The 27,314-nt window shown below is 42.7% G+C and overlaps 1 protein-coding gene across 4 annotated transcripts in view; it reads right to left on the reverse strand.

The window, feature by feature from the left end:
* STXBP5L (syntaxin binding protein 5L) overlaps positions 1–27,314 on the reverse strand; it is a 67,376-nt gene that overhangs the window by 13,130 nt on the left and 26,932 nt on the right. For 3 of the 4 annotated variants that reach the window (XM_082206048.1, XM_082206050.1, XM_082206047.1), the window contains 13 exons: positions 26,672–26,795; positions 25,015–25,093; positions 24,264–24,418; positions 22,451–22,523; positions 21,611–21,758; positions 20,481–20,548; positions 19,423–19,463; positions 14,118–14,332; positions 13,072–13,247; positions 10,734–10,859; positions 9,397–9,548; positions 5,558–5,629; positions 88–156 (listed from right to left, as the gene is read on the reverse strand). In XM_082206048.1, the coding sequence (XP_082062174.1) occupies positions 88–156; positions 5,558–5,629; positions 9,397–9,548; positions 10,734–10,859; positions 13,072–13,247; positions 14,118–14,332; positions 19,423–19,463; positions 20,481–20,548; positions 21,611–21,758; positions 22,451–22,523; positions 24,264–24,418; positions 25,015–25,093; positions 26,672–26,795 (1,498 nt within the window). The remainder of the gene's footprint in view (positions 1–87; positions 157–5,557; positions 5,630–9,396; positions 9,549–10,733; positions 10,860–13,071; positions 13,248–14,117; positions 14,333–19,422; positions 19,464–20,480; positions 20,549–21,610; positions 21,759–22,450; positions 22,524–24,263; positions 24,419–25,014; positions 25,094–26,671; positions 26,796–27,314) is intronic. The other variant, XM_082206049.1, reaches the window with a different exon arrangement.

A 27,314-nucleotide genomic window follows, 5' to 3' on the forward strand; every position in this document is an offset into this window, starting at 1 on the left:
ATATTTCAAGAGTGGAGATGTGCTTCATCTCACAAGTGAGAAACAGAGTGACCATCACAAACTGCTGACATACCAGAGCACATTTACCTGAGGTTGTGGGAGACTTGCATCTCTCCAGCTCCAGTGACACTGGACCGTCTGAAAGCTCAGTAAGACCTGGGGGGAATGCAATTAAAATATGATATAACCAATTATCTAGGGACAGTAGGGGTGGGAAAGTTTTTTTGCCCACAAATACCTTGTTCAACAAGGAACATTTTTAGCGGGGTGGCATAGTGTTAAAAAAAAATCGGGATTGTTCACATATCCCCCCCCCCCAAAGCATACAAATATAATAGAGACCTGGCCACATACTTTACACACTCCAATATGAAATAAAAAAATCAAGCCACATGGAGCCAATATTAAACTCTACATAATCATGTATGTATCCAAGAGGCATAACTGGTTGATGTGTCCATTTGATTTCCATATTTGGTGGGAAATAGATGCTCCCTACATCCCTAAACTGCCATTACAAGAGCTTTTTCATCCCAAGGGTTCCTTGCCAGATCCTGAAATCCCAATATACTCAGTTATGCCGCTTGATGAAGCTGTGAAACATTAACACACAGTTCACTGACCACTGCAAACGAAAGGAAAGACCACATAAAATATCACACTGGCACTGCTTATCCTATTCTATGAACCAGTAATTTCAGTCCTCCTGCTGTTACACAGTTTAGAGCTGGTGAAGACATAAAACGCACCTCCTTATCCTGGACAGATTAAACCTGTGCTTCCTCACAGTCAGCTTACCAATACTACACTGAAACAAACAACCTGGCTGCAGCTGGATCAAGTTGCTTTGGCATGGGTTACAAATTAGAGATCATGGAATTGTAGAGTTGGAAGGGACCCTGCGGATCTTCGAGTGCAGGAATATGCAGCTGCCCCATACAGGGATCAAACCTTTGACCAGTGTTCGAAACTCCCACTGTTCCAGGCGCATTTTGCAACAGGGAATTTCATTAATGCAAGCAGTTCTTGAGCTCTGGGCGGAGTACTGTGCCTAAGATTTCAGATTAAAACTGCAGAGTGGAAGGAAAGGAGGAGCTTTTTCTGCCTCTCCACTTCCAGCTACGCTCTGAAGACCGGAGAAGAGACCCTCTCAAGAATATTAGGGGGGTGGGCAGGGGAAGCACTAGACCTTGTGAAAAGTGAACATAATACTTTAGCTGAAGCTCATTCATTTTCAGCTTTGTATTCTTGTTATAAAAAAGCACACCTAGACATTCCGTTGTTGTGCCCATAACCCAGGTCTAAGGTGCCATTTAGCTCCTGGCTTCCATATCTCAGTTTCTAACACTTCCTGTGACACCTTGGTGTTATTAGCACCACACTCTATCCAACTGAGCTATCCAAAATTGAAATGGCTTTCTAGATGTTTGAGATGTGGATGAAAGTGGATGGAGTTAAACTCTCATGAAAGCAAAGCTCTCAGTTTCTGAAAATGCATCCTCACTTTTCACAGCACATCATTCATGTCAAATCCAACCTTCCCGTGAATGTCAGCTGGGGCACTTTACAGACTTCAACAAGGCATTCTCTACATGTCACCCATCACTTCCCCTGATCTCATGAGAAAAATGCCACAATAAGTCCAAAAGCATCACCTAGAGGTGATGGTGATCCATGCTTCCAAACACCTTTCACTCCACTCAGCAGCATGGACTTCATGACTCTGAAAGTCACGATCTAGCAAAACGTTTCCAGCAAGCAAGGCAAATTGATTGCTCAGACAACAAAACGGCATTTTTCTGCTACAGCCCCCTAGAGAGGTTAGCTGTCTGGGAACCTGAGGACTGGTTGCATAATGACAGAGTTTGAAGGGATACATGGACTGCACCTCTCTTGACGAGAATCCGTAATGCCATGAACCATTGCCATCTGCAAATAGTTGAAACAGAACTTCAGACACCTTGTAATTCTGTGAACTAAATCGTAAAGCCCTCATTCCACCTTCCCTGGTATGTGGGAACTGGTGTATTAAAAGGAATCTGCACGTACTTGGGGAAAAATCTTCAATTTCCTATTCTTCAATTTCCTATTTCCTCTTGGTATAATGAAAGGAGGGGAATTCTGCAGCTGTGCCTAGTACAAATTAAGCTCTGTTTCAATCTCCTCAGACATTTAAGTCTTTATTGCTAATTTTAGCTGTTTGAAAACTAGACGTGGTTACTGACTCTCTCTTTTAACCATGCTTCTTAGGAACTTTCAAAATCTCCTAACTGTTGAAAACAAAGGCTATGGGATTCATGCATTCCTAAATGTTATTTATTTGCAGGATGGCTAGATAAATTATTCAGTGAGGAGTCCCATAAATTAAATGACTAAATGATGGGCTCTTTTCTCCAGAAGCTATTACCCTTATTCATCTCCACCATTTGTTACCGATGGGATCCCTGTCATGGGATTAAGCACCAGGCAAAATTAATTAGCTGCAGGTGTACAAAATTAAATATAAGGAAAGTGGGCATGAAGCCAGCCAGCAATTCACCAGCTAGCCATTGGAGAGAAGGGGAGAGGAATAACTTGAGCCACTTTTGGAATATTTGAGTCATGGGCAAAACACACAGTCCATTAAAGTTAACAAGACCATTAATTCTTGGCAGTGTGCTCCTGTCCTATGGATCCCTGCTAATAACTGCAGAAAGACTATTTTTACAGTTACATTTGATACTTTAAACGAAACCCTCGAGTCTTTTGATATGGGATAGAGAGATCAGTCCTAAATGAATGTGGTTAAAAGACAAGAGTAGGAGCTATAGGAGTTGACTCTTGGACAATAGCCCCATGCGACCAGCCTGCAGGTACCCAGTCTATAAGCTAGTTCTCCCCTGATTTTGGCAGCTAAGGAAAACTAGAGATTTCTACATTCATTTCATGAAGAAGTTATTTTCAATAGTAACTTATTTTCTGCATATAATTTTACGGAAGCTGTTATGAAGGAGGTATCAGCACTATCATCATAATCAGTAGTTAGGTTAAAATCCTAAGCATCCTACTACCAAGTAAAGTCTACTAAACATGTGCAACAGACTTCTGAGTAAACATGAACATTATGTCAGAGCAAAACAACTAAGTTAAACTGCTTTTCATGTAGCTGAGTGGTAATTGCAGCTACCTTCTGAAAGGACGCTCCTACAAAAGGAGATTAGTTACTTTTGTTGGCATTGAACCACCACTTACGGTAACTACTAACAATAGTAATTAATTTCACCCATGGGGGGAATATTTAAACAAACAGCTATTACCATACAGAAACACTGTATAAATTTCAACAGAAACACCAAAATAGTCATTTCAAAGAATGTAAGCATGCCTGCAATTACTAGTAGACACTGTGACAATTCCTTCTATTATTCCTTCAGCTGGATGTTAGGATCTTCCTCAGTGTGTAGCAATTCTTTTTTATATATATCCTAGTTTGGATACCTGATACTATTCTTTTTAAAAAATTTGATTTGATTCATGTTTTTGATGAATTCCATATCAATAAAACATAAACTAAAACAGTGCTAACAAAAAGGGATCTCTAAAGTAAATACAAAAGTAAAGTGCCTCTCATCTCTTTCAGCAAGGATGTATGCTTCCACGTAAGAAATGCAGAGAAAATAATTTCAGAAGCAAAAACTAAATTTCCATAAATATCCCTAGTACAATATTTCTGCAGATTAATACTTTCATTAGAAGAAATGTCTTTTGAGTGTTTATATTTAAAGTTTCAAGAATTTCTGGCAAGCCCCGAGAGATTTTATCTCGTGCAGAAGGCTACAACCGAGTATTCACGTTCAAACTAATCCATTCGGACGAGTCAAGAGACGAACTAGACAAGACACCAGGAACAAGACAGCAGGGGCTCACCTGACCTCCAGCCATCCATTGTTGCTGCCCACCAGGATGAAGACGGGGAGGTGCAAGATGGCAGCAAGGCTGGTGTGGTGGAAGAGTGCTCTTAAGTGAATGCCAAGGTGTGTATGTACGCGGGACTCCCCAATTTTCACTGGGACTGCAGTGTACAGCGAAGGAACATTCAACCATTTCCTGCCAGGCTGCAGTCCTTCCCCATCCCCCCAAAAGCCCCCAGGTAGCCAGAAAAATGTGACAACTTTGTCCTGATTTAGAGGATGTGATATTGACACAATGGCTTGCAAGCCACTGCTGTACAGGCGCAGCTTCTCTTGGTATTGATCTGAAGAAGAAGGTGGTGCATGTGCCCAAAATGTGGTACATCTGTGCAAAGTACTAACCTCTCAACTACCCTTCAAATGCATATCATTTTTTTTTAATATATAAAAACAGATTTTAACGCACAAAGAGCATTATGCTTCTCTTCAGTTGCCAAAAGTACTGAAGACAAACTTGTACTTCATGCAGAAACAAATTTGATTGCTGTGTGTTCTGTACTGTGGCAGGTTACCCCAATTACATGCAACAGCAAACTAGGGTTTGCCACTGATTTGGAAGAAGGGAAAGAAAAACAGAGCGGGGGTGGGGGGGCGACAAACATGCACACATATTTAAACATCCATTTACATATGTCTTGCAACCCTCGTTGGGCCAGGGTTTCTGAGACATATGTTCACACACACATGCATATTGCAGAAATATTGAAGATGGTTCCAGTTTATGCAGCAACACACAAAGGACACTTGCAAATGCCCAGCCTAGAGAGGCAGTCCGCGCAGGCTCTCGCAAGTGCCCAGCCTCCACAGCTTTTGTCACCATCCACGAAAGCCTCAACAGAAAACCCATTGCTCTTCTAGCAATTTTCTTTGGGTGAAGAACTATGAGGTGGTTGGGGTTTTTTGCAACCAAATGTATAAATTTCATGAAGTAAATAAATGAATGAAAATTAAAACCATTTCTGCTAAATTTCACCACCATTTCAACTAGAATCATCATCAGATCTAGAGATGATACAGTTACAATTACTACTACAGTGGTACCTTGGTTCTCAAACACCTTGGAACTCATACAACTTGGAACCCAAACACTACAAACCCAGAAGTAAGTGTTCCGGTTTGAGAACTCTTTTTAGAAACCGAATGTGCTCTGTTTTGAGTGTTACGCTTCCGATTTGAGGGTTACATTTCGGTTTTGAGTGTTATGCTGAGGTCTGTTTTTGCTATTTATTTTGCATTTTTGTGACTGTGTGGAACCCACTTCAGCTACTGATTGATTGATTGTGTGACTGAAGTACTTCCTTTATTGCTTTCATTTTATGGATCAATGGTCTTGTTAAATAGTAAAATTCATGTTAATTTGCCGTTTTAGGGGTTGTTTTTAAAAGTCTGGAATGGATGAATCCATTTTGCATTACTTTCTATGGGAAAGCGCACCTTGGTTTTGGAACAGACTTCCGGAACGGATTAAGTTTGAGAACCAAGGTACCACTGTATAACAAGGCATGTTTCACGCGTCCTCCAAAAAGGAGGAAATGGCATGCATGTTGGATGGAAACACATCTCAGTCCGTCAGACAAAGCACTTGTCCTATTCTTTGGAGAACTTACTCTGATAGGAAGTACGGATCCGTTTCGTTAAATCAGGATAAAAGTTAGACAGGCCACGCATGCAAAAGTTGTCTTGGGAACATGCCAGAATATCAGCAGCAGCAGCAGGCAGAGGAAAGAGTGGGGAAAAAACAGTCCAAAGTGAAAGGAAATGATAAGAGCATCTACATAAGCCCACGTGAAGGAACCTTCACACTAGTCTTCACAGGCTCCTCTGAGTCAGAAGACACACCAAATAAATTAATTTAAGAACTAAAAAATGTGGGATGGATACTGGAGAGCCAGTAAAAGAGAGTGCAAGTATGTAATGTCTTTTTAAAAAAAAGCCATTTCTGAAAGGCTTAGAGAGTTTTGCTGTTCCAAAATTCATTTCATCCTTTTTTTCCAGTAGCTTAATTGCTGCTCTAAAGTTTCACCAGGTAAGATGTAGTAGAAACTGTCCAGTGGAGTTTGTTGAATACGTAGGATGTAAGTGCCAAAAAGAAACAAAGAAGCAAAACTACTACATTTGACTTCACCTGGGAGATTAAAGGTTGTTTCATTTATTCTTGAATTCTCCTTTGCACCTTGGTCAGCCCACCTGTCTGTTATGCCAAGTTTGCATCCTTGTGCCACTGAAAACTCATCCCGAGGACCAAGCATGACGCACAAGATCCGTAACTGATCACTCAGCTTTCTTGCTAGCTTTGTAAGCAGTCATGGATTTGCACCAGGGTTGTGATATTGTACAGGGTTAAACCCTTTGCGCCACACCATTTTCCCAATGGAAATGAGCCCCTGAAGCTGTCACTGAAGCCTTTGTTGGAGGGGAGGAGGAGGAAGACAGAAAAGAATTGCTGCACCGTGGCTTATTTCAAGTGAGCAATTTCCAGCAAGGAAAGGACTTGGGGAATGGGGATTAAACCTCTCCTTCCTCAGCTTCAGGAGACAAATCCAAATTCTGCTCCACCCCCAGCTGCTTTTAAGGTTCAAATAGGTGACAGGAAGATTTAAACATGGATTGCCATCATCATGTGTGTTTGCTCTAAGCTTATGGCATATTTATGAAGAGAAATAGTATTTGGAGAACAGACTTAAGGGTCCTCTGAACTTTCTACCAATTGAAAAACCAATCTGCTCCCAATGAGGTCAGTGAGAAAATGCTTACTGACCAATGGAAAAACAGAAAGGATGTGCTTTAGTCATTAGGCAACTCCTAAAGTATGTGGATAGTCCTCTTGGAGCACAAGACAAAGATGGGGGAGCCGTTCAATTCAGTTGCATTCAAAGATGAATCAAACCCACTTTCCCAAACAATATGAGAACCAAAACACCACCATCCTTCAAAATTCACACTTCTCCATAATTTGTCACCCAATTCTCCAACCAAACAAGATTTACAAAACTGAATATATTAGGGGGAAATGTGCATTAGAATGAACATTCTGTTGAACATAACATTTAAAAAATGCCTTAGGGTGGGGGGGGGGAACGGCTTGCAAAAAGTGTGTGCTACAAATGAGTAATTCACCCTAAAATGCTGATGACTTTTCAGAAGGTTTTTTTTAAACAATTAAATAAGTAAATGCAAACTGCTGCAGAGATTTGGAAAACTGAAAAGAGAGAGAGAGAGAGAACTGATCCTTCCAGCCCTACCAGCAAGTAAAGAGTAGAAGCCCTGGAAAGCTTGGGGGGGGGGATTGGGGATGTTGACTTATCTCCATACTCTCCACATGTTTGTGCAAAAGAATGTATGGCTGTGTTTTGGCTGCATGAGTATGTATGCTTATGGGCCGCCTACTTCTGCCTCATCTCATCCACCAATGGGTATGTGTTTACCTGCGAAGCTGTTGGGTCTCTTGTGTTTGTCCTATTCAGCAGTATAACTATTTAAAAACCTCACTGCTAGACTACAAGCAGTGGGGGCTTTCAACCAAATCATAGCTTGAGTCCAACCTTGAAAGAAATATTTATTATGTAGTTGTCTAAAACAAATTAATTTTTATTTTTCAAAGCATCCAAAATACAATATTCTCTCCCTGTCAGCAACTATCCTGTAAGCTTTGCTGAAGAGTGGATTTCAAACAAGATAAAACACAAGTAAACAAACACCTGATTCAAAAGAGTAAGCTCTATGCAGAGCTTCAGAAAACTCTACATAGTGTGATACTATATCTGAAATTTGTGATCTTCATACTACTGCCCTTAGGTACCGATGATTAGATGCTCAGAGTTTGTTTCATTTGCCTCAACTAATGTTTTAAAAGATAATATAGGCAGAATGCAAATTAAACATTTCTTAGCTTTCTGAAGGATTTAACAAGGGGAGGAATCAAAATGCTAACCAAGAGCACAGCATAGCTTAGCATGAAAGTTGTCTGTTCTGAACTTCTTAATCATAGAATTGTAGAGTTAGGAGGGACCCTGAGGGTGAGCCAGTTCAAACCCTTGCAATGAGGGAGTCTATGACAGGCTGCCACCCAACCTCAGCTTAATAAACTTGAATGAAGAAGAGTCCACCAGCTTTTGAGGAAGTCAGTTCCACGGTTGAACCCCACCTCTTACCACCAGAAAGTTCTTCCTGATCTTTAGTCAGAATCTCCTTTCTTGTAACTTGAATCCATTGGCTCGGATCCTACCCTCCAGAGAAAACAAGCTTGCTCCATCTTCTACAAGACAGTCCTTTAGGTATTTGAAGGTGGCCATCTTCTCTCAGCCTGATCTTCTCCAAGCTAAAAATACCCTCAACTGTTCTTCATAAGTCTTGATTTTCAGACCTTTTATCATCTTGGTCATCCTTCAAGATCACCCAGAAACGTCAATTGGTTCAGAACACAGTGGCCAGATTACTAGGTAAAGGGACCCCTGACCATTAGGTCCAGTCATGACCAACTCTGGGGTTGCAGCGCTCATCTTGTTTTATTGGCCGAGGGAGCCGGCGTTTGTCCGTAGACAGCTTCCGGGTCATGTGGCCAGCATGACTAAGCCGATTACTAGCTGGGATTTTATTTATATCTCATGTAACCCCTGCTTTGGGGACGCGGGTGGCACTGTGGGTAAAAGCCTCAGCGCCTAGGGCTTGCCGATCGAAAGGTCGGCGGTTCGAATCCCCGCGGCGGGGTGCGCTCCCGCTGCTCGGTCCCAGCGCCTGCCAACCTAGCAGTTCGAAAGCACCCCCGGGTGCAAGTAGATAAATAGGTACCGCTTACCAGCGGGAAGGTAAATGGCGTTCCATGTGCTGCGCTGGTGCAGGCTCGCCAGATGCAGCTTTGTCACGCTGGCCACGTGACCCGGAAGTGTCTCCGGACAGCGCTGGCCCCCGGCCTCTTGAGTGAGATGGGTGCACAAACCCCAGAGTCTGTCAAGACTGGCCCGTTCGGGCAGGGGTACCTTTACCTTTACCTTTACCTAACCCCTGCTTTAAAACCAGCTGCACTGGTTGCCATTTTGTTTCTGGGTCCAATTTAAGATGCTCATGTTAACATTTAAAGCTCTAAATGGCTTAGGCTGCATCCTTCTTTACAGATCGTCTCAGGTATTAAGATTGGCAGAGAGGGCCTTCTTCACAGCTCCAGTGCCCTCAGAAGCTTGGGTGGGGTGTGGCAGCCCAGGAGAAGGTGTTCTTTAAAAAATAATAATTTTCATGTCATGTTTTAAATTATTGTAACCCACTACACAACCTAAGGTTGAAGGGTGGGTAAAATAATAATAATAATAATAATAATATCATTACATGACAAGCAGTCTGTCCGGTGCTTTTCATGTCGTTATGAGCTTTCTCTCAACTAGCACACATGCATTTTTAACCCATTCCAAAAACTCCAGGCAACAAGAAAATATGCTGCCCAAGTTCTTCCTACCTGCAGTAAACTGCTTGCTTCTGCGCGGAGAACGAGGCTGGCGTTGATAAGGATCACTTGACCCATAGAGCTCAAGACTCCCCATGCTCAGCAGCGTGGTCTTCTGCATAAAATCCACAACAGCCAAACCATTGCAGTTTCCAAAGGCAACTCTGTGGAAAGAAACCTTCTTCAAGGACACTGTGCTTTGGTATTATCTGCTTCAAGCAATGATCCAGCCACAGTTAAAGGAAGAAGTTGGGTTATGCGTGACTCTTCATTCCACTTACACCCATCCCCAACCAAATGCTTCCTGCGATGTGGAAATACCACTCCAACTCTCATTCAATTGATGCTGAAACACATCTGTTCACCCTGATCGTGCATTTCACACATACAATGCACAGCTTGTCATGAGCCTGGATTCCAGTTTCCCAGCTCAGGGGACTGAGGCCATGGAGCTGGAGAATGGGAGATGCGATTGTTCTCAGAACCACCCTTGGATGTCCTCAATGCACTGGAAGCTCTAGCACAAGAGAAACTCGTCTCTCCCGCCTCATGAGGCTGCACTGTCATTAGGGATGAAAATTCCACAGATCTCGGATTCCAAAGTGGACTCACCTGATTTAATCCAGGCAGTTCATGACCCAGATCAAATCATGTCTACTTTAGCCTGCTTTAGGGTGCTCTAGTGCTGCCTCTGATAGATTTTTTAAAGAAAAATGTTCTCCTTTTACAGCACTCCAGAGGAAGTCATCTGGCCACTTACAGCCTGCTGTGGCTAACATGCGGGTCTTCTTGCCACCACACACACCACACACTCTCTGGGAGCAATGGGGCTTGATTGTTGGAAGAGCAGCAGCAGGCACCACTCAGTAACCAAACCAAAGATAATTCTGTAGATAGTTAGGACTCAGAAACACTTATGCTTGCCGTGTGCCTAGAAGGCATGTGTCTGAGCAGTTTTGCCATTCTCCTGCTGCTCCCCCCCCAAAAAAAAAAAAACAAGCTCTTTAGCACCAAAGGACATGTTGCAGTGCAAAGTAGTGCAAGCAACACTGGCAAAAACATGATCTCCTGAAGAAAATTAAAATATTTTGGGTTAACTTATGTTATGTACTAAGCTTGGAGCCTAGAACAATAGGCAAGTAAGATCCTAGAATGCAACAACTGATTGGCTTGCAGGAGAAGACCAATCAGGCTCCAGGAGGGAAGCAGAATCAGCCAATCAGACGGGACTCATTGTGTAAATAATGTATATAAAAGCCTGAGGTTTGGGGGGCAATCAAATCACTGTTTTACAAGCTGCAATAAAGAGCATGAAATCCCTACAGGACTCTGAGTATATTTCAACTTACAAGCCGTATGCGGAGTTTGCTGCTAGGCTGGTTATCTGTGGGGGAGAGTCGCCATCAGCGCACACCAGCTGAATAACAAGGACCGCTTGGTAACCAGGAGGCATCCTCACAGCACGAGTCTTAACACTAGGAGAAGAAGGACAAACTGTGAACAGAATGACCAAGCTCTACCAGAAGACAGAATTGTAAAAACTACTTGGAGGAGAGAACTTCCCGTTGCATGACCTCTACTCTCATTTAGGGTTGGCAAACATCCGGAATGTCCTGGACATATCTGGAATACTGCAGCCGCAAGCAGTGTCTGGACAGAAATAGGCGAAATGTCTGGGAAAATCTGGATGTGTGGCAACCCATGTTGGCAGTGCATTTTTTGCCGATTTTCCTCAGAAACGTCCAATTTCTTTGCAATTTTGCTCCAAAAAAAGCTCAACAAATTTTCTGTTTGAATTGAACCCTGCTTTCATTGCTTGTAGTTGTTATTATGACTTGGTTTCTTACCCTCCCTTCAGCATGAGGTTACACCTATTTATAAATATAGTAATTTAGAAATAAAATCCAAAAGAGATTTCAATCAACAGAATAGGGTGGTCATAAAATACATATCTAATGTATCAAAGGCCAGGGCAAAGAGGTGTGTCTTCAGCATGTAAAGAAAACTATGCAATGTGGGTGCCAAACGGGCCTCTGTGGAGAGGGAATTCAGTTCTTAAGTGTGTCCCTGGAGCTGCCTTCTCATCCTTCCTCTTCTATGCCTACAGAACTGTAGAGTTGGAAGGGATCACAAGGGTCATCTAGTCCAACCCACTGCAACGAAGGAATCTTTTGCCCAACAGGGGCTCAAACTCACAACCACGAATTTAAGTCTCATGTTCTACCAACTGAGCTATCCACCTAGTAAACATCTATAGTTTTCAGAAGAGACTGTGATTTAGGGCAGAATATCTGAAATAATCTACATAGGCTATAAGAAATTTTTCTCTCAAAGGTTTTCTCTCTCAAAAAACAAAACAAAAAAGCTCTGCTGTACCTAATGTATGGAAGCCTGAAGATAAACTGACTCAGGAGGTCGGATTGATTGAAGCTTGCCATCCCAGGCCAAGTCATTCACTGCAGAGAGCAAGAAGTCAGTCTGTTTACCAGTCAGGGGGACTGTTGCTACATGGGACCTCATCAGACTCTGGGAGTCCATCAGCGACCTCGGCTGGCTGTGGCAGGACCTCCCAGAGTGGCCCCATGTCATGGACAGACCTGTCGGCAACTCCTTCAGGTTACCCAGCAAGATGAAAACAGCAGGCTAGAAAACAGGCTGCCTGGCGGATGGATCCTTGCCTGATGCTGCACAAAACCCCAGTCCATTGTTGTCGGCATCTGTCTATCTCGAGAGGCAATGGAGTGCGCCTCCAGAGGGAACTACTGGAGAACCACAGTGCCCGCTGTGGCTACAGAGACTGGTAACATGTAACTGCGATCCCCCCATGTTGTTTTTGCTACATTAGGAGCACCAAAGTGACCTCCCTGGGAAGCAAGCCTGGGCAGAGTGTCTGGAGGTCCAGGGCTGCCCAGATGACAAAATCTGCCCCTTCTCAGCCTCCCTGATGTGGTCCAAAGGAAAGCAGAGCAATATGCTTGGCGCCAGCTTGGCTGCCGGAGTTGCAGCAGTACACGGTGCCATCCAAATGTCCTAGGTACTCTACTTCGGATTTGCGTAGGGTTTACTCCTTAGCCTTTTCCTCTCCCAAAGATGTCCTGCAAGACAGTCTATGGGAATCAATAAAAACTGGGGCCATGTTTAATCCACACTCTGCCTCACACCTGCTTTCTAATGCCCAGTGCTTGATCCACCAAAGAAGACTATGTGGTCAAAACATTTGGCTAGTATACTTTCCATATTTTTATCTGCCTCTTTATATATCATCTTTGATACATCATCATCCTGTTTAGTTTCAATAATTTTTATCTCATCACTTATTTATTTAGACATGCTAGATATGAAAAAATAAAAGTTAGTTACAACTGGAAAATCAAGCATCAATTAAAATGCCTGCTGGAATAAAAAAAAAAGCAGCAAGGATACCTGCCTGACCTCAGCTGGAAGGGAGTTCCATAAATTTGGGTCCACAATACTAAATGTGCGGCTCCTTGGAAGCCAGTAAAGGTTTGCCACCTCATTCCATTCCACTGGCCATTACTGGGTTCTACACAATGCAATACAAGCCAAGCAAATCTAAAAAAACCAAATCCCTGCCTGCCTTAAGGAATTTTATATCCTAAGCTTTGACAGAAGAGAGGACAGCAGAGGGAGAGGGAAACAAACCTTTCAACCATCTAAACTGTTTACCTGAGACATGGGATACTGTCCTTCACCGTTCCTTCAGATGCTGCCACAGTGTTTGTACTGCCTGAGAGATCTTTTAAAGATGGAAGAGGGGAAGAGGCATTTGGAAAGGGAGGAATCATTTCTGCCTCGGGACTAATGATATCTTCGGCCTCACTTTGGAGGTGCACCTCTAAAGACTTAAGGAAATTAAAACCCAAGTTATTTTATGAAATCAGAGTATTTTCTGAATAAAAATAAGTAGCAGGAATAAATCTGGTCATTTCCTAGTATAGCAATCCAGAGATTCATTTGATAAGGTATAAGTTCAGTTAGAATGAAGGGGAGGAATGAATGAAGGGGAGGAATGGAAACATCATCAACACTAAATATCCTCCACAGAACTTGCCCATTAACCAACCAATACCTGCCCCCCAACAACAACTTAAGATGAAATTGACCTTCATCTAAAGAACTAACATAAATGGGGTGGGAAGTCTTATAACCTAAGACCTGAATTTCGAGGATAACAATGGGCTTTTTGCTCTCTCTTCCTAAGCATGAGATAGAGGGTACTTAAAGCAGTTGTTCAACAGATTCATCACCATGAAATTGGGCTTCTGGGAGTTTTGTGCCACTAATGTTATCTCAGAAACAGAAACACAAGGTTATTATGAAGAAAGAATACCACCCAGTAAAATGTTTTGCATCTGAGAATTTGATTTTGGGTTGTTGTTTTTTTAAGTAATCAACTGGCTCAAATGCAATCTGTACCCAGGGCCTTCCTACATAACAGTTCACAGTAGTACACATGAAATAGTGTTACAATCACTTGCATATACTTATACATTACACAGAGGAAGTTAAAACGTGTAGTCATTATTGCACTGCCTGTTTCAAACATAGTTCTGTGTTGCAACATCCCATCTATCTGAAATTTTACTTGATTAACAAAATCTAAGCTTCTCGCTTATGCTACATGCAACTCTGGAATATGATGTGTTTCAAAACTCCACACCAAGCCTTGAAGTAAGCAATGCAATAGATAAGCAAAACTCATGCAAACTTACTGAGATTTCAGTATTAACTTCATGCTTGCTGAATCTGTAAACGATAACATATGCAGAGACCCCTGCTACACAAAACAGTCTACTTTCAGGGCACCAGTACATCAACTGGATGGCAAAAGGATCCTCTTCTGTGTTTTCTGGGGTTGGTTTTCCTTCTAACTTCTGCTTTTCAAAAACCTTTGAGGTTTTTAACTTGTATAACATCTGCAGTGTAACTGGAGAATATTGAAGACATCTATTATATTGCTTTAAACTAGATTAATATATGCTCATTATCTGTAAATATCACAATCTGTCTTTTCCAGTATTGTTAAATACTACAGTGAAACAGTGCAAAATGCAGCATTATTGAGTTTCATACTAGATCATATCTACCGTTATCTGTGCTCTGCTCTCAGAGAAGACCAAAAAGAGAGACATACCTTAGCAACAGGATAGAGCCCTGCTCTTTTAGGGCGTATGAAAAAGAAGGTCAACCTTTCAACATAAGGAATCCTCTACCTTAAAAAATTTGAAGATATATGATGGAATCCAATGTAGCACTAAGTGGAGCAGGTGTGTGCAGAACAAGGTTGACTCATGCACTGGGACTTAACCCCGTCTGCACTCCCTCCAAACCTGTTCTGGGGTTTTCCCCACACCACCAGAGCGGATTTACTGGTGGAGAAGAGATGGACCACGTTCCTGTTGTGCAAGCAGACCACGTTCCACACATGCAACACCTGAGTTCAATCCCGCCCATTTACTTTCTTTGCTTTTTTGTGTAATGCCTTTTAAGATTACATTAAAAAGAATGAAAATATACCGTATATACTGAAGATATTCATACAATTCTGAGTCCATAAATGTGCAAAGGGTGCTCAAATCTTTATCTATCACCCTACCCATCTTGTAAGTTGAACACAGTTGTTCAATATATGTCTGGCCAGCTTGACATTACTGGCTTCCATTTGAAAAGTGCAAAACCCAGGATTTTTCTTACCATAAGTTCCTATTCTCAAGGGAGGTATTAAATATCCTTCAGGACATTCCCTCCCCCTTTTAATCAAGGAGCAAGGCCAACTGCTGGTTGACTCATCCATGGGAAGGATCTCCAATCTACCAGACCATCCTGGACAAAAGCAAGAACCCTAAAACCTAGGAGAAACTAAAAGGAAGGCCAACAAGGTGAATGCAGAAAAATACGCAAGCCACACAGATAGAGGGAGAACGCCTCAAAAGGCCTTACCTAACAACTCCCTTTGTATGTCTATTGTTGAATTATTTGCAACAATTATCAACACATTTATATGGGATACAAATGTATTTTCAGTATTTTTTTCCTGTAACACTGGTGCAATTCACAGTGAAGCACCTTTCCCTGGTGAAGTAGGACTGCACTGGCATTTTTAGGGAACACAACTGCTGCTCAGGGGTCACACTGTATGAAATACTGTATCTCCCTTGTTCTAAACACAATTCTATGCTACGTGCTACAGGAGGTTCTTAAGTAATGTGAATTCTATCATCTTTCTTTACCACACAACTCTGTGTCACTCAGCACTGTAATTAATTATTATTAATTAACCACACTTCATCCTGAGGTTCCAGGGCGGGTTACAACATTAAAACACAACATTAAAAAGGCACAGACAGTGGAGTTCCCACCGCTGCACATTCTAGCCCCTCACACAGCAAAGCATTGCTCACAACACAAATATGTGTTTCTGTGCCACGGACACAGCAACCAACCTGCTAGTCTTCTTTTTTTGTTTGTTTGTTTGTTTGTTTGTTTGCAGAGCAAACAGAAAGCGTTAAAGGCATTGGAGGCGGAGTCTGAATTTGCATTCATTCATGCTACACTGTTCTAAAAAGGAATGGCAAAATTCCTTAAACCACCACCTATTTAACAAGATCCAAAACAAATGCACTTGGATGTAGTGCCAAACCTCTGTCCTAATAACATGGCAACCCAGAGTCCTGCTTGGAGTCAAGAAAGAGCCGGCTAATAGACCAAGTGTTTGAGTGGCATATGGTTCACCACTTCAACAAATCAGTCCCAAGGCTCTGCTGAATGGAGGCCCCGATTACTATTGCAGACTAATTGAACTGCCTCGTTTGCAAATGTGTTGATTCCTGCTCCATGCTCTGTACAGAAGAGTGTAATTGTTGGAGAAACAGCAACTGGGCCTGGTGTGTGTTGGCAGCACAGACACTCTGCCTTCCAAGTCTAAAGAACAATAACAGTGCCACAAATAGGGAGAGCAAGATAATTACTCCCCTCTAGTAAGCAACAAGCCCTACCATTGCTCAAAAGTGATGTGTTGCACAGGAGAGAGAAAGGGGTGGGGGAGAGAAGGAGGAGGAAGAAAGTGAGCATCCAAGAACTTGGACGGCAATGAGCCTCTTCCTCCTGCACCACCACCACTCTTCCTTTTTGGATACAGGGATCTTCCTTTCCTCTGCCCTGCTCCTTCCCCCAGCCTTTTGACTCTGAAATTTAAGGCTTTTAAATGAAGCCCAACTGCCCAGATTCACGAGTGCGTACTCCCACCTGCTCAAAGGTTAAAGATGGGGCAGGAGAAGAGGATGAGGAAAAAAGGATGCCAAACCAGTTCTGCAGGATCAAGGCTACTCTCACTGATAACAGTGTGTGGCTGATTCACTTGGAAATCAACCAATACAAGAATTACATACCTGTTCCACCACCACAAGCTACCGTATTTTTCGCTCTATAACACGCACCCGACCATAACACGCACATAGTTTTTAGAGGAGGAAAACAAGAAAAAAAAATTCTAAACTAAACAGTGCATGTATGATTTTTGTGGTTCATGCTGTGGCCACAGACATGTGATCTGACGGTGAGTTTGGGGTAGCCCAATGCAAAAATCCTGAGGATCTATGTGGATCCGTGCTTTGTAACCACATTTTTGCACCACTGCGGCCCCAGGCAACAGTGGGTGCGTGATTTTTTGGTGCAAGCCGTAGCCATGGACATGCTATGTGATCTGATGGTGAATTTGGGGTGACCCAGTGCAAAAATCCTGAGGATCCATGTGGATCCATGCTTTGTAACCACGTGAATGAAGGAACTGTCAGTAATGTATGGTATCTCCAATACAGTGATGAAGGAAGTGGGGGGGGGGAGCTCACACTTGTCCTAGGCAAAGCAGCCTTCACCCCCCCCCCATTAAATATTTGAGGGAGTCATCCCCCACCCCCCATTGTGGTATGTGAGTGGGGCTTACCTGGCTGTCCCCCCAATATTTTTTGAAGTTGGAAGAGGGAGGGAGGGAGGGAAGGAAGAGAGAGGGGGAACTCACATTTGTGCAGCTGCCTTGCCTCGAACCAGAGCAAAAAGAGGAGGAGGAGACTCAGGGACACGAGCCTTGTAAGCCGCTTTGTTTGAATTTACCTGTGAGGTGCTGGGGGAGGGACGGAAGGGGATGCCCTCTTTGTCCCTCCTTCCAGCTCATTGTAAAGAAAGCAGAGTAAGAGCCGCTTACATTTGTGTAAGGGAGAGCCATAGAGCAGGCAGACAGGAGGAAGAGAGGCTGTCTCCTTTTCCCCACCTTGGCTTTTACACGTGCAGCTCTTGCCGGCTTCCGAGCTGCCTCCCTTCTACCACCTCGCCAAAAAGCCATAGAGCAGGCAGACAGGAGGAAGAGAGGCTGTCTCCCAACACTCAGCTGTTGCTCAGCTGTTGCCGGCTTCTCAGCAAGCCAAGCGGAGGAAGAGAGGCTGCGGAACAGCCAGCAAGAGTGGCTCCTCCTGCCTGCATTCGCTCCATAACGCGCAGACACATTTCCCTTTACCTTTTGGGGGGGGGGGACTGAGTGTTATGGTGCGAAAAGTACGGTATACTGATATGCCCCACTGTGTGTTGCCGCATAGCACAAAATTAAAACATCACTGAAATTTCCCCTTCCTCGTTTTGTTTCTTAGGACTACAACACACGCTACATTTCGTTTTGTTTCTTAGGGCTACAACATACGCTATATTTCATTCCAGAACCAACGGAGAGGGAATACTTGTTGTTTTCTATTTAGTGCACACACAGTCTAGATCCGTTGCGTATTTGTTGCCCCTAAAAAGCAGTTACTGAGAAACTGGTTTCATTTCAAAAATAAAAGCTCATTGCAGGTTGATTCTGTATTACCCTGCAATGCGTCCCCTGGAAAACCCATGTAGGTGGTCTGGCAATAATGGATGTCTCAACACCTGCCCAATAGCGTTCTGGGTGGGCATATACCAAGACTGCAACCACCACTTTGATCTTCCTTCTCCCGGGGCATGTGCAGGGAGGAAAAGGTGTGGATAACCTAATGGGGGGATTTTCAAACACATATCAAGTAACCACACACCCATCCTTGTGCATGGCTAGATCTAGAATCAAGCAAGATTGAAAGCAGCATGTTGAGGGCAAACATGAAAACTACATTTCTGTGCTACAAACTTAGATAGCATGTATTCAACCTAGCTGTACCCCGGCTCTTTTTTTAGCCTATATATAATTCAGAGAACGAAAGCATAGTAGCACAGGGCAGTATCAAACTAAGCAGTTCTGCTGGCTTCCCCTCCCTCTCCTCTCTCTGCATGCTTCCTAAATCTGTTTTGGATTCCCCCCCAACGCTCTGCAGCAGATTAAGAAGACATGTGGGAAGAGGACAGGGAGGGGAAGTTCCACTGCACAGCCAAAAGCGCTTGCGCTAGTGGAGCTCTTCAGCTGAATTCCAGCCATAATAATTTTCATAAACTAATGCCTTTCCAGAGCATAAAAGCCCTGATTCATCATCCCTCTCTAAATCCATAATTTCCCTTGCAATGGGATAACAGTTCAACCCCATGCATTGCTCAGAAGTAATTCACGCTGGGTTCAGTGAGGTTTACTCCCAGGTAAACGTGCGTAAAAACTAGGTGTCGTTTGAATGTTTCACTTGATCACCCTGTCCCTAGAAACAGAATTCCTCTACCTTGAAAAATTGTGTAGAAGAGTGAGATGTTGAAAGGTTGGCCATCTCTGGTTTAGAATTAAAAAAAAAAATCAACATATATACATTTCAGGATTTCTTATTTTGTCACCCTGGAGCATGATGTCACAGAAACAGGAGGCAAAGGGGAACAAATGGCTTTGGACAAAGAAACCCCACAGTGATGTGGGTCTCCTTCCACCAACATTCTCACTGAAATGTCGGGAATCAACTTCATTTCATTTGTTACATTAATCCTATCCTTTCAATAATGAACAAATTAAACAATTATTTCCCTTAAATTTGTAGCATGCAGTTATTAATGGTTTAAAAATTGTGTTTTGGCACTTACTGGCAGAAGCATCCCAAAATTTCACTGTTCCATCTGCATGACTTAAAAAGAATAGATTAAAAGTCAATTAAAACAAAGTACAGAACAGTTAACCTTTTAGTAAGGCTGTGTACAAGCTGAAGCTTTAAAGCACATTCAGAACACATTTCTTCCCTCAAAGAATTCTGGGCATTCTAGTTTAACCCTTCATAGAGTTACAACAGACTACAGTGGCTAGGATTCTTTGAGGGAAAGAAGAAGAATTCTATTATTTATACCCTGCCCATCTGCTTCACATGTGCTTTAAAGCTCCAGTTTGTACACAGCCTAAACGTCACATATATACCAAGGCCCCTGCAGATGCCCTATATATTGCACATTCATGATGATTTGTGCTCATGGTGCTATTGGGGCAGTCAAATACATCCCACTTTCAATACTGTTTGCAGCAGCAAATGTTTTGGGCAGTCACACTGCTTCTTTTCCAATCAGTGCATATCCTGCAACTTCATGCTGGTGTCCATCCACATGTCAATTATGAGGAAACACTGTATAAACACTAATAAAGAACAATTAAATCCGCCATGAATTCACTATTATTGTGTTAAGCCAGGCACCCCCAAACTCAGCCCTCCAGCTGTTTTGGAACTACAACTCCCATCATCCCTAGCTAACAAGACCAGTGGTCAGGGATGATAGGAGTTGTAGTCCCGAAACAGCTGGAGGGCTGAGTTTGGGGGTGCCCGTGTTAAAAACATGCTGTGGAACACATATGCAATACTGTACTGGAGGAGCCCTGGGTCTCCCTGCGGTGAGGGAGACAGACTGAACACAGCTGGTAAGCCATTGTGACAGCCAGTCCTTGTTAGCTGCCTCACATCTTTCAGCTCTTCATTAAAGCATGGAAAGACTGAGCTCTGAAAACTGGGACAAGAAGCCTAGAAGTCAATTTGTGAATCACCAGAGACAACCCCCGAGGACAGCTAGCAAGGTCAAGGGGAAATCAGAAACTGGTTGGGTCCGTAAATGGGTCCACCACTCCTTCAGTAAGCAGCATCCTATAATAGCAGCTTCCTTACCCTGTTATGATAATTTCAGGATACGTCTGTGCTCCGAGGTTCCATGCTCCGCCACTGACAGGCCACTCCTAAACACCATCAGAGGAGTTACATTTAGAATACTGAAATGCTGCATTTTATTTCCAGGAAAGTGACAACTTACAGCTGTATATATGTTAGTGTGTCAGCTGCAGTATGTAGGTGTGTCATGTGAATGTTGCGTGTGCTCCTCCCAGGGCTGGAAAGGGGTTCGTTTAACCTCTGGTTAGCTAGTAAAATTGAATTACTGTGTAGTGAAATGATGCATGTCTAAAAAGTGTTTCACCAACATGAAAAGTTTGGAAAGCTCTGCACTATACCTTTAAAGCATGGGTAGACAAACTAAGGCCCGGGGGCTGGATCCAGCCCAATCACCTTCTCAATCCGGCCCGCAGACGGTCTGGGAATCAGCGTGTTTTTACATGAGTAGAATGTGTGCTTTTATTTAAAATGCATCTCTGGGTTATTTGTGGGGATAGGAATTCGTTCATATTTTTTTTCCAAAATATAGTCTGGCTCCCCACAAGGTCTGAGGGGAAGTGGACTGGCCCCCTCCTGAAAAAGTTTGCTGACCCCTGCTTTAAAGCACACTCATTCTCTCTCCCCCAAAGGATTCTGGGTACTGTAGTTTCTTAAGGGATGTTAGGAAGTGTGAGGGGTAAAGCTAAAAATAAACTTTGGTCATCATTCAACTATAGCTGCTGTCTTTGTGCTTTAGGGGCAGATTCCAGTGCTTACTTTTAAGCCCTAAATTGGGTGGTTCCTATGTACGTCCAGGAGGGCGCTCTCTCTCTCTCTCTCTCTCTCTCTCTCTCTCTCTCATACATTCCTCCTATCCCCCTGAGATTTGAGGGAGAAGCTATGCTCTGTGTTCTATCTTTCAACCCAGTAAAACAAACAAAGAAGAAGCACAAACCATTGGGAATATGCTTTCAAAAGAAACCTGCTTGGCCACATTCCTAACTGCATTACATCATCAACTAATAAGTTTCATTTCTAAAAGCTTGTACTGTAAAGCAGACAGTACAGTCTGGAGGCTTTATACAGAAGACTGTGCCAATAAATATACAGTTCTGCTTCAATAAAATGCACCCAACTTTTCCTCTTTTTACCTTATTGCTGTATCCTTGCTTCTTATGCTTAGCGCCTATGGAATATAGCACAGGAATCAAATCGGGAGGACAGTCAGCAAAATAGTCTGTGCAGGTAACTGGTGATTCATGAATGTCCATGGGATAAGGATTTTCAAATATTGGAAAGCTATTTGAGAAAGATATTTTATGGGATTGTATTAGCTCACCTTTTAAAGCAGAAAATTATGTAATACATACATACTAGCAATCTATGGGAGGATTTTTTTAAAAAAAATCATTGATAGCTTATCAGAACTTTTTAAAAGATAAATTGAACATAAATGAAACATAAATTCCACTATAAGGCAGTTTTGCCTCTATTTAATCAGAGTGACAGGAACCAAGTTAACGCAACAAAATGAGGGACCGGTCTTCATTCTCTTTCAATTCTTTGCAAAGACCTGAGGTGGCAAGACTAAAGAGAGTAGGATAAGCAAGAAAGTTATGGAAAAAACCATAGAAAAAACAACAGAGTCACAAACATATGTAATAAAAGCAGTACATTCATCATTTGGAACTTTAATCCCAGAATATTTTCTTCCCACCTCCCTTTAATTGGGAAAATGGAAAACAAATAACTCAACAAGCTTCGGAAACGCACATAAAAAGTGATTACACAGCAAGAGACTCTAAATTATGTGCTTATGTAATTATGTAAAGATAGATTTTACACAATTACAGATGGAAACTGAGCCTGTTTATTTTTTAACACATGATGGCTTTCTTTGTTATTCTATTTTTCCAAGCTTGGATAAAATAAATAAATAAAGCTGACCTTCATTCAAATGAGTAGTAGCATCCTGCAGACCATATACTTACTGGCTTTGAGTCAGATCGACGACAATGAGATCTTTTTCCAATAGTACAACTACAGCGTAGGGTTCTTGCACTTCTATGAATCAAGAATTAAGCACATATATTAGTGAACTAGGACATTAAATAATAACCAGATCATATATATTCACAAAATGAAGGATTTTAGGCAGGGTTCTGAATAGCTGAAGAGGGTTTTCCAAACTGAAGCAAATGCTATTAAACTACATTCCTACTGATGCGGATAAGACTTCCCTGTGAAGGAAAGGGGAAGATTTATAATGGGAAAAGGGAGAGAAAGGGTATGGATGTGGGAAACGGGAACGGAACTATTGGACTGTAAGTTATGTAGCTGCCTTATGAGCTGTACCATGAGTTGAAATTTATGCTGTTGTTAATTATGGTTTGGAAAAATTAATAAAATGATTTTTAAAAAGGAAAAAGCCTGTTTGGAACACTGATGGGGAGATGATGTTATTTTGGTCGTAAACTTGATTGTTATGAACTTATAAATTTGTCTTTAGTATAAAGACAAGGAGTGATGCCTCAATGCCTTTGACTTGTGCTGTATCAGGAAGATTTGGGGCACAACATAGCAGGACAGAGTCTGAGACAACAATGTGCTCTCCCAAGCCCAAATTCCCAGCATCTTCATACTCCTGTCTCAGCAATCTCTATGTTGGCTTGGCCATGTCCACAAAATGGAAGATGTCAGGGCCCCCAAAGACATGGTCTACAGGGAGCTGGCTTCAGGCGCCAGGCCCATTGGCAGACCAACTCTGCATTTCAAAGATGTCTGCAAACATGATGTGAAGACTGGCAACATTAACCCCGCGGTGTAGGAATCCCTTGCAGACGACTGCAGCGCTTGGAGACAGTCAAGTTGTGTATCTGCAGCAGTGACCAGAGGAGGAATAACCATTGGGAGGAGTACAGAAAGAAGTACAGTCGTACCTTGGAAGCCCGTTCGACTTCCAAAATGTTTAAAAACCAAAGTGCGGCTTCTGATTGGCTGCAGGAAGTTCCTGCAGCCAATTGGAAGCCGTGGAAGCCCAGTCGGACGTTCGGCTTCCAAAAATAGTTTGCAAACCGTAACACGCCCTTCTGGGTTTGCGGCGTTTGGGAACTAAGCTGTTCACCAAGGTACGACTGTACAGAAAGAAGAAACACCATGGTACACCTGAATCAGCACAATTGGATGGCTTTATCTGCCCCAGCTGCAACAAACCATGTCTCTCCCCTATCGGTCTCTAGAGCCACAGCAGGAGCTGTAACTCTCCAACCTCATCCCCAAAGGTCCACTCTTCCATTGTCTCCTGAGACAGACAGATGCCAACCAACCAGTTTTCATTGGCGCACCTTTTATTCATGTGGGGCATTGGAGAACTGTGGTGCCACCTAGGTACTCACCATGCAATGCAGAAAATCCACATTGGAAGCCTATTACATTGTTCCCGCTGCCACATGTGGTCCAAACTACATAGAAGTACTTTTTATGGTAACTCTGCTGTTATGGCACATACAGATCAGATCTGATACACCCACTTAAATTGAGGGACACTTCAGTAACTTTGGACAATATTAGTATGAACAAACTCTCTGCTCCACACATTCCCATAGACAAGGCACAAAAACCTGCCTACAATGAGGCGGCTCTGCAAAATCCTAGACCAACTGTGGGTGGCAGAACCTTTGAGACTCGAATTACTGGAGGATTTTTTCCAACCCTGCTATCTTTGGTCTCTCTGCTTTACTGTGAGTACAAGGTCCCTACTTGCTTTCAGAGCTCAGGCTAAGATCGTAACACAAAGACGCTCACCATTTGGGTACGGAGTTTCACAAAGAGTTAAAAAGTCGACAATGGGGTGATCCATTTCAAGTACTGTAATTGCTTTTCCATGCATGATTGTCAGACTAGGTCTTCTCCAAGGTTTGTCATAAGAAAGTCCACCAGAAAAAATGATAAAAGGCTCACTATATTGGGAAGAAATGAAAAAATAAATAAATGATTGTTTCAGATTTTTGCACTGACTTTCAGCCCAAATATTTTTGCAAGTTGCAAAAAGGAATGCAGTCTGTATGCAAATTGTGATTAAATTCTAAGGGCTCGCACTGATCTTTATAGGGGAAAAGATTTAATTATGAAGCTGCCTGATACAAGTCAGGCCACCGGTCCATTTATCCCAGGACTGCCTGCTGTTTGTAGCAGCTCTGCTTCAGGCAAATTATTTTCTAGCACTTTCATGTGGAAATGTGCTGGGAAGTGAGCTGGGGGCCCTCCCCCTTAAGGCCTGCAATACAGAAGCTTTTAGGACAACCATTCCAGAAGGTACAAAGGGGATGTCCACAGCATATTTGTAGGCTTTAAAGAGACCTATGTTTTAAAACGGGGCAGAGTCTAGCTGGGACGGTGTGTTGTTGTTTTTCTGAGAGTGGACATGGAACCTACAGCATTCTGCCAGTCTCTGGGTTCCAGAAACAGCATGTTTGGGAGGTTCAGCACAGCTACGAATGCGATTAAGCTTCCAGCACAGCAAAGGGCAATGTGGGGGGGGGGGGACCCTACTTACCTATTTTTACAGGTCTTGTATTCTACTTTAAGAATTGGTTTACAAGATTCAACTTTTTTCCCATCTCGTTGAATCTTACCTGTTAAAAGTTCACACAGAAATAGCAAATTTATTTTACCTTAAGGCGTTTGCAAAAATCACAACTGCTTGTACTGGCTAGTAAATTCAGGGTTATTCTTTAAGAACCAGGGTGGAAACAATAACCTACTGTGGATTAAAAAAACATTCCACATAGTGATTATCTGTAGATTCCAACCATTCAATGAGCCAGATTTTGCCTGGAATGGGTGTCGGGTGGGAGGCAACATTTACGGTCTAAAATACAAGGTGTGACCGGAAAGTTCAGTGAACGGTCACAGAAATTGGAAAGCAAGAAATATTTGAACATACATGCCTTACAGACCTTCAAAGTAGGTCCCCTCTGATACAGTGCATCGTTGACAAAGTTCATAGAACTGTTGGAAACTTCTGGAGAAGTCCTCTTTCTGTACTGCATTGTTCCCTTGTCACAGCAGCTTGGACGTGTGAAATGTTGGAAAATCTTTCAGTACAGATTTCAGTTTTGGAAAAAGAAAGAAATCCAGTGGGGCCAGATCGGGAGAATATGGATGGTGGGACAACCCAGTAACGATTTCACACAGAATATTCAATTCTTCTGCCATCATTCGGACGGACAAATGCCAATCCCACATCAATAACTCATCAACTCATTTCCGTTCATGAGTTTGCTGCCGTTCTGCTCATCAATGGTCTGCCAGACTGAGGGTCATCTTCGATGGTTTGCCGCCCTTCACGGAAACACTTAAACCACTCACACACTGTCTTTCGAGTTACAGCTTCATCTCTGTACACAATTGTGAGCATTTTGTGGGTTTCCAATGCCGATTGTATGTTCGAATATTTCTCGCTGTCCGATTTCTGTGACCATTCACCGAACTTTCCGGTCACACCTTGTAGATACGGGGAATCTTAGGCCCTCCGTATGTTGCTGAACTACAACTCCCATCCCTAGCCCTTGGCCATGCTTGCTGGGCTGATAGGAGTTGTAGTTCAACAACATCTGGAGGGCCAAAGGTTCCCCACACCTGGTCAAAAGGAAACCAGGCCAGGTAGTTCACCCAGAGATGGATGGGGTGTCCTGAGTTAGGAAGAACAGATAGGTGCTGATAAACCAATTTCTGTGGCTCAGAAACTGCGGCAATTCTTCCTCCTTGAAGGCAAAGCTTGACCTATTTATCCCAGATATTTAGACTAATAGAAGGGTGCATGGTTCTCTGCTGGGATATATCCCAAGAACAGCTGGTGCTGTCTGCACCTCATACAGGACCCATTTCTGGAGATTTTCTCTCTTTTCAGAGATGGTGGGGGTATTCATTCCCCTGACATATTCTTTACAATGGCAATCGAGATTAGGTGAAGCAGCTACAACATAAAATCAGGTAAATGGTGCAACAAAAATCCCACCTCAAATGTAGCAATCCTTCCATTGCATTTCATTGAGTTATCAGGGTAATCAATTCTGTACAGCAGTAAACTGCTTCTTTTGCCCCCAGAAACAACAATCTGCACACTATTTACCTACTATCGAGAAGTTCAAGATTATGGTCTCAGTTCTGTGTGACCAAATAGGGTTTAGTGTCTGCCCCCCATAACTTACCGTGTGGAACAATTATCTGGAAAGGTCTGCTTTGACTTTTTAGATTCCACAAAGTCAAGCTGCCATCAGAATGACTACACATAAACTGCTTCCCTTCATTATGCCACCCAATAGAATGAATAGCCTAAAAAACAATAAAAAATATTAGCAATGACAGGCAAAATAGTCTATATCTGACAATAAAACCATTATACCTTAGAATTACAGAAGCTTAAAATATCCTCTCTATTTTACCATCCAAATGCCATAATTTAGCTCTAGGGAACTTGTACACATAAAACCAAAAGAATACAAAATAAGCTACTCATAAGAAACATCTTTCACAAGTATTCTGCTAATATAGATCAGCTCCTGCAGCCAATCAGAAGCCGTGCTTTGGTTTCCAAATGTTTTGTAAGTCGAACGGACTTCTGGAACAGATTCCGTTCGACTTCCAAGGTACGACTGTAGTCCACTTTTCAAACTAATTTTCTAAAGTGTCCTACATGAAAATAAATATCGTAGGCAGGATTCACCTAAAGCACCCCATAGAATCATAGAATCGTAGAGTTGGAAGGGACCCTGAGAGTCATCTAGTCCAGCCCCTGCAATGCAGGAATCTCAGCCAAGGCATCCATGAGAGACGGACATCCAGCCTCTGCTT

This window comes from Podarcis vaucheri, assembly GCF_965113315.1.
Source record: "Podarcis vaucheri genome assembly, chromosome: 17".
Taxonomy (NCBI): Eukaryota; Metazoa; Chordata; class Lepidosauria; order Squamata; family Lacertidae; genus Podarcis; species Podarcis vaucheri.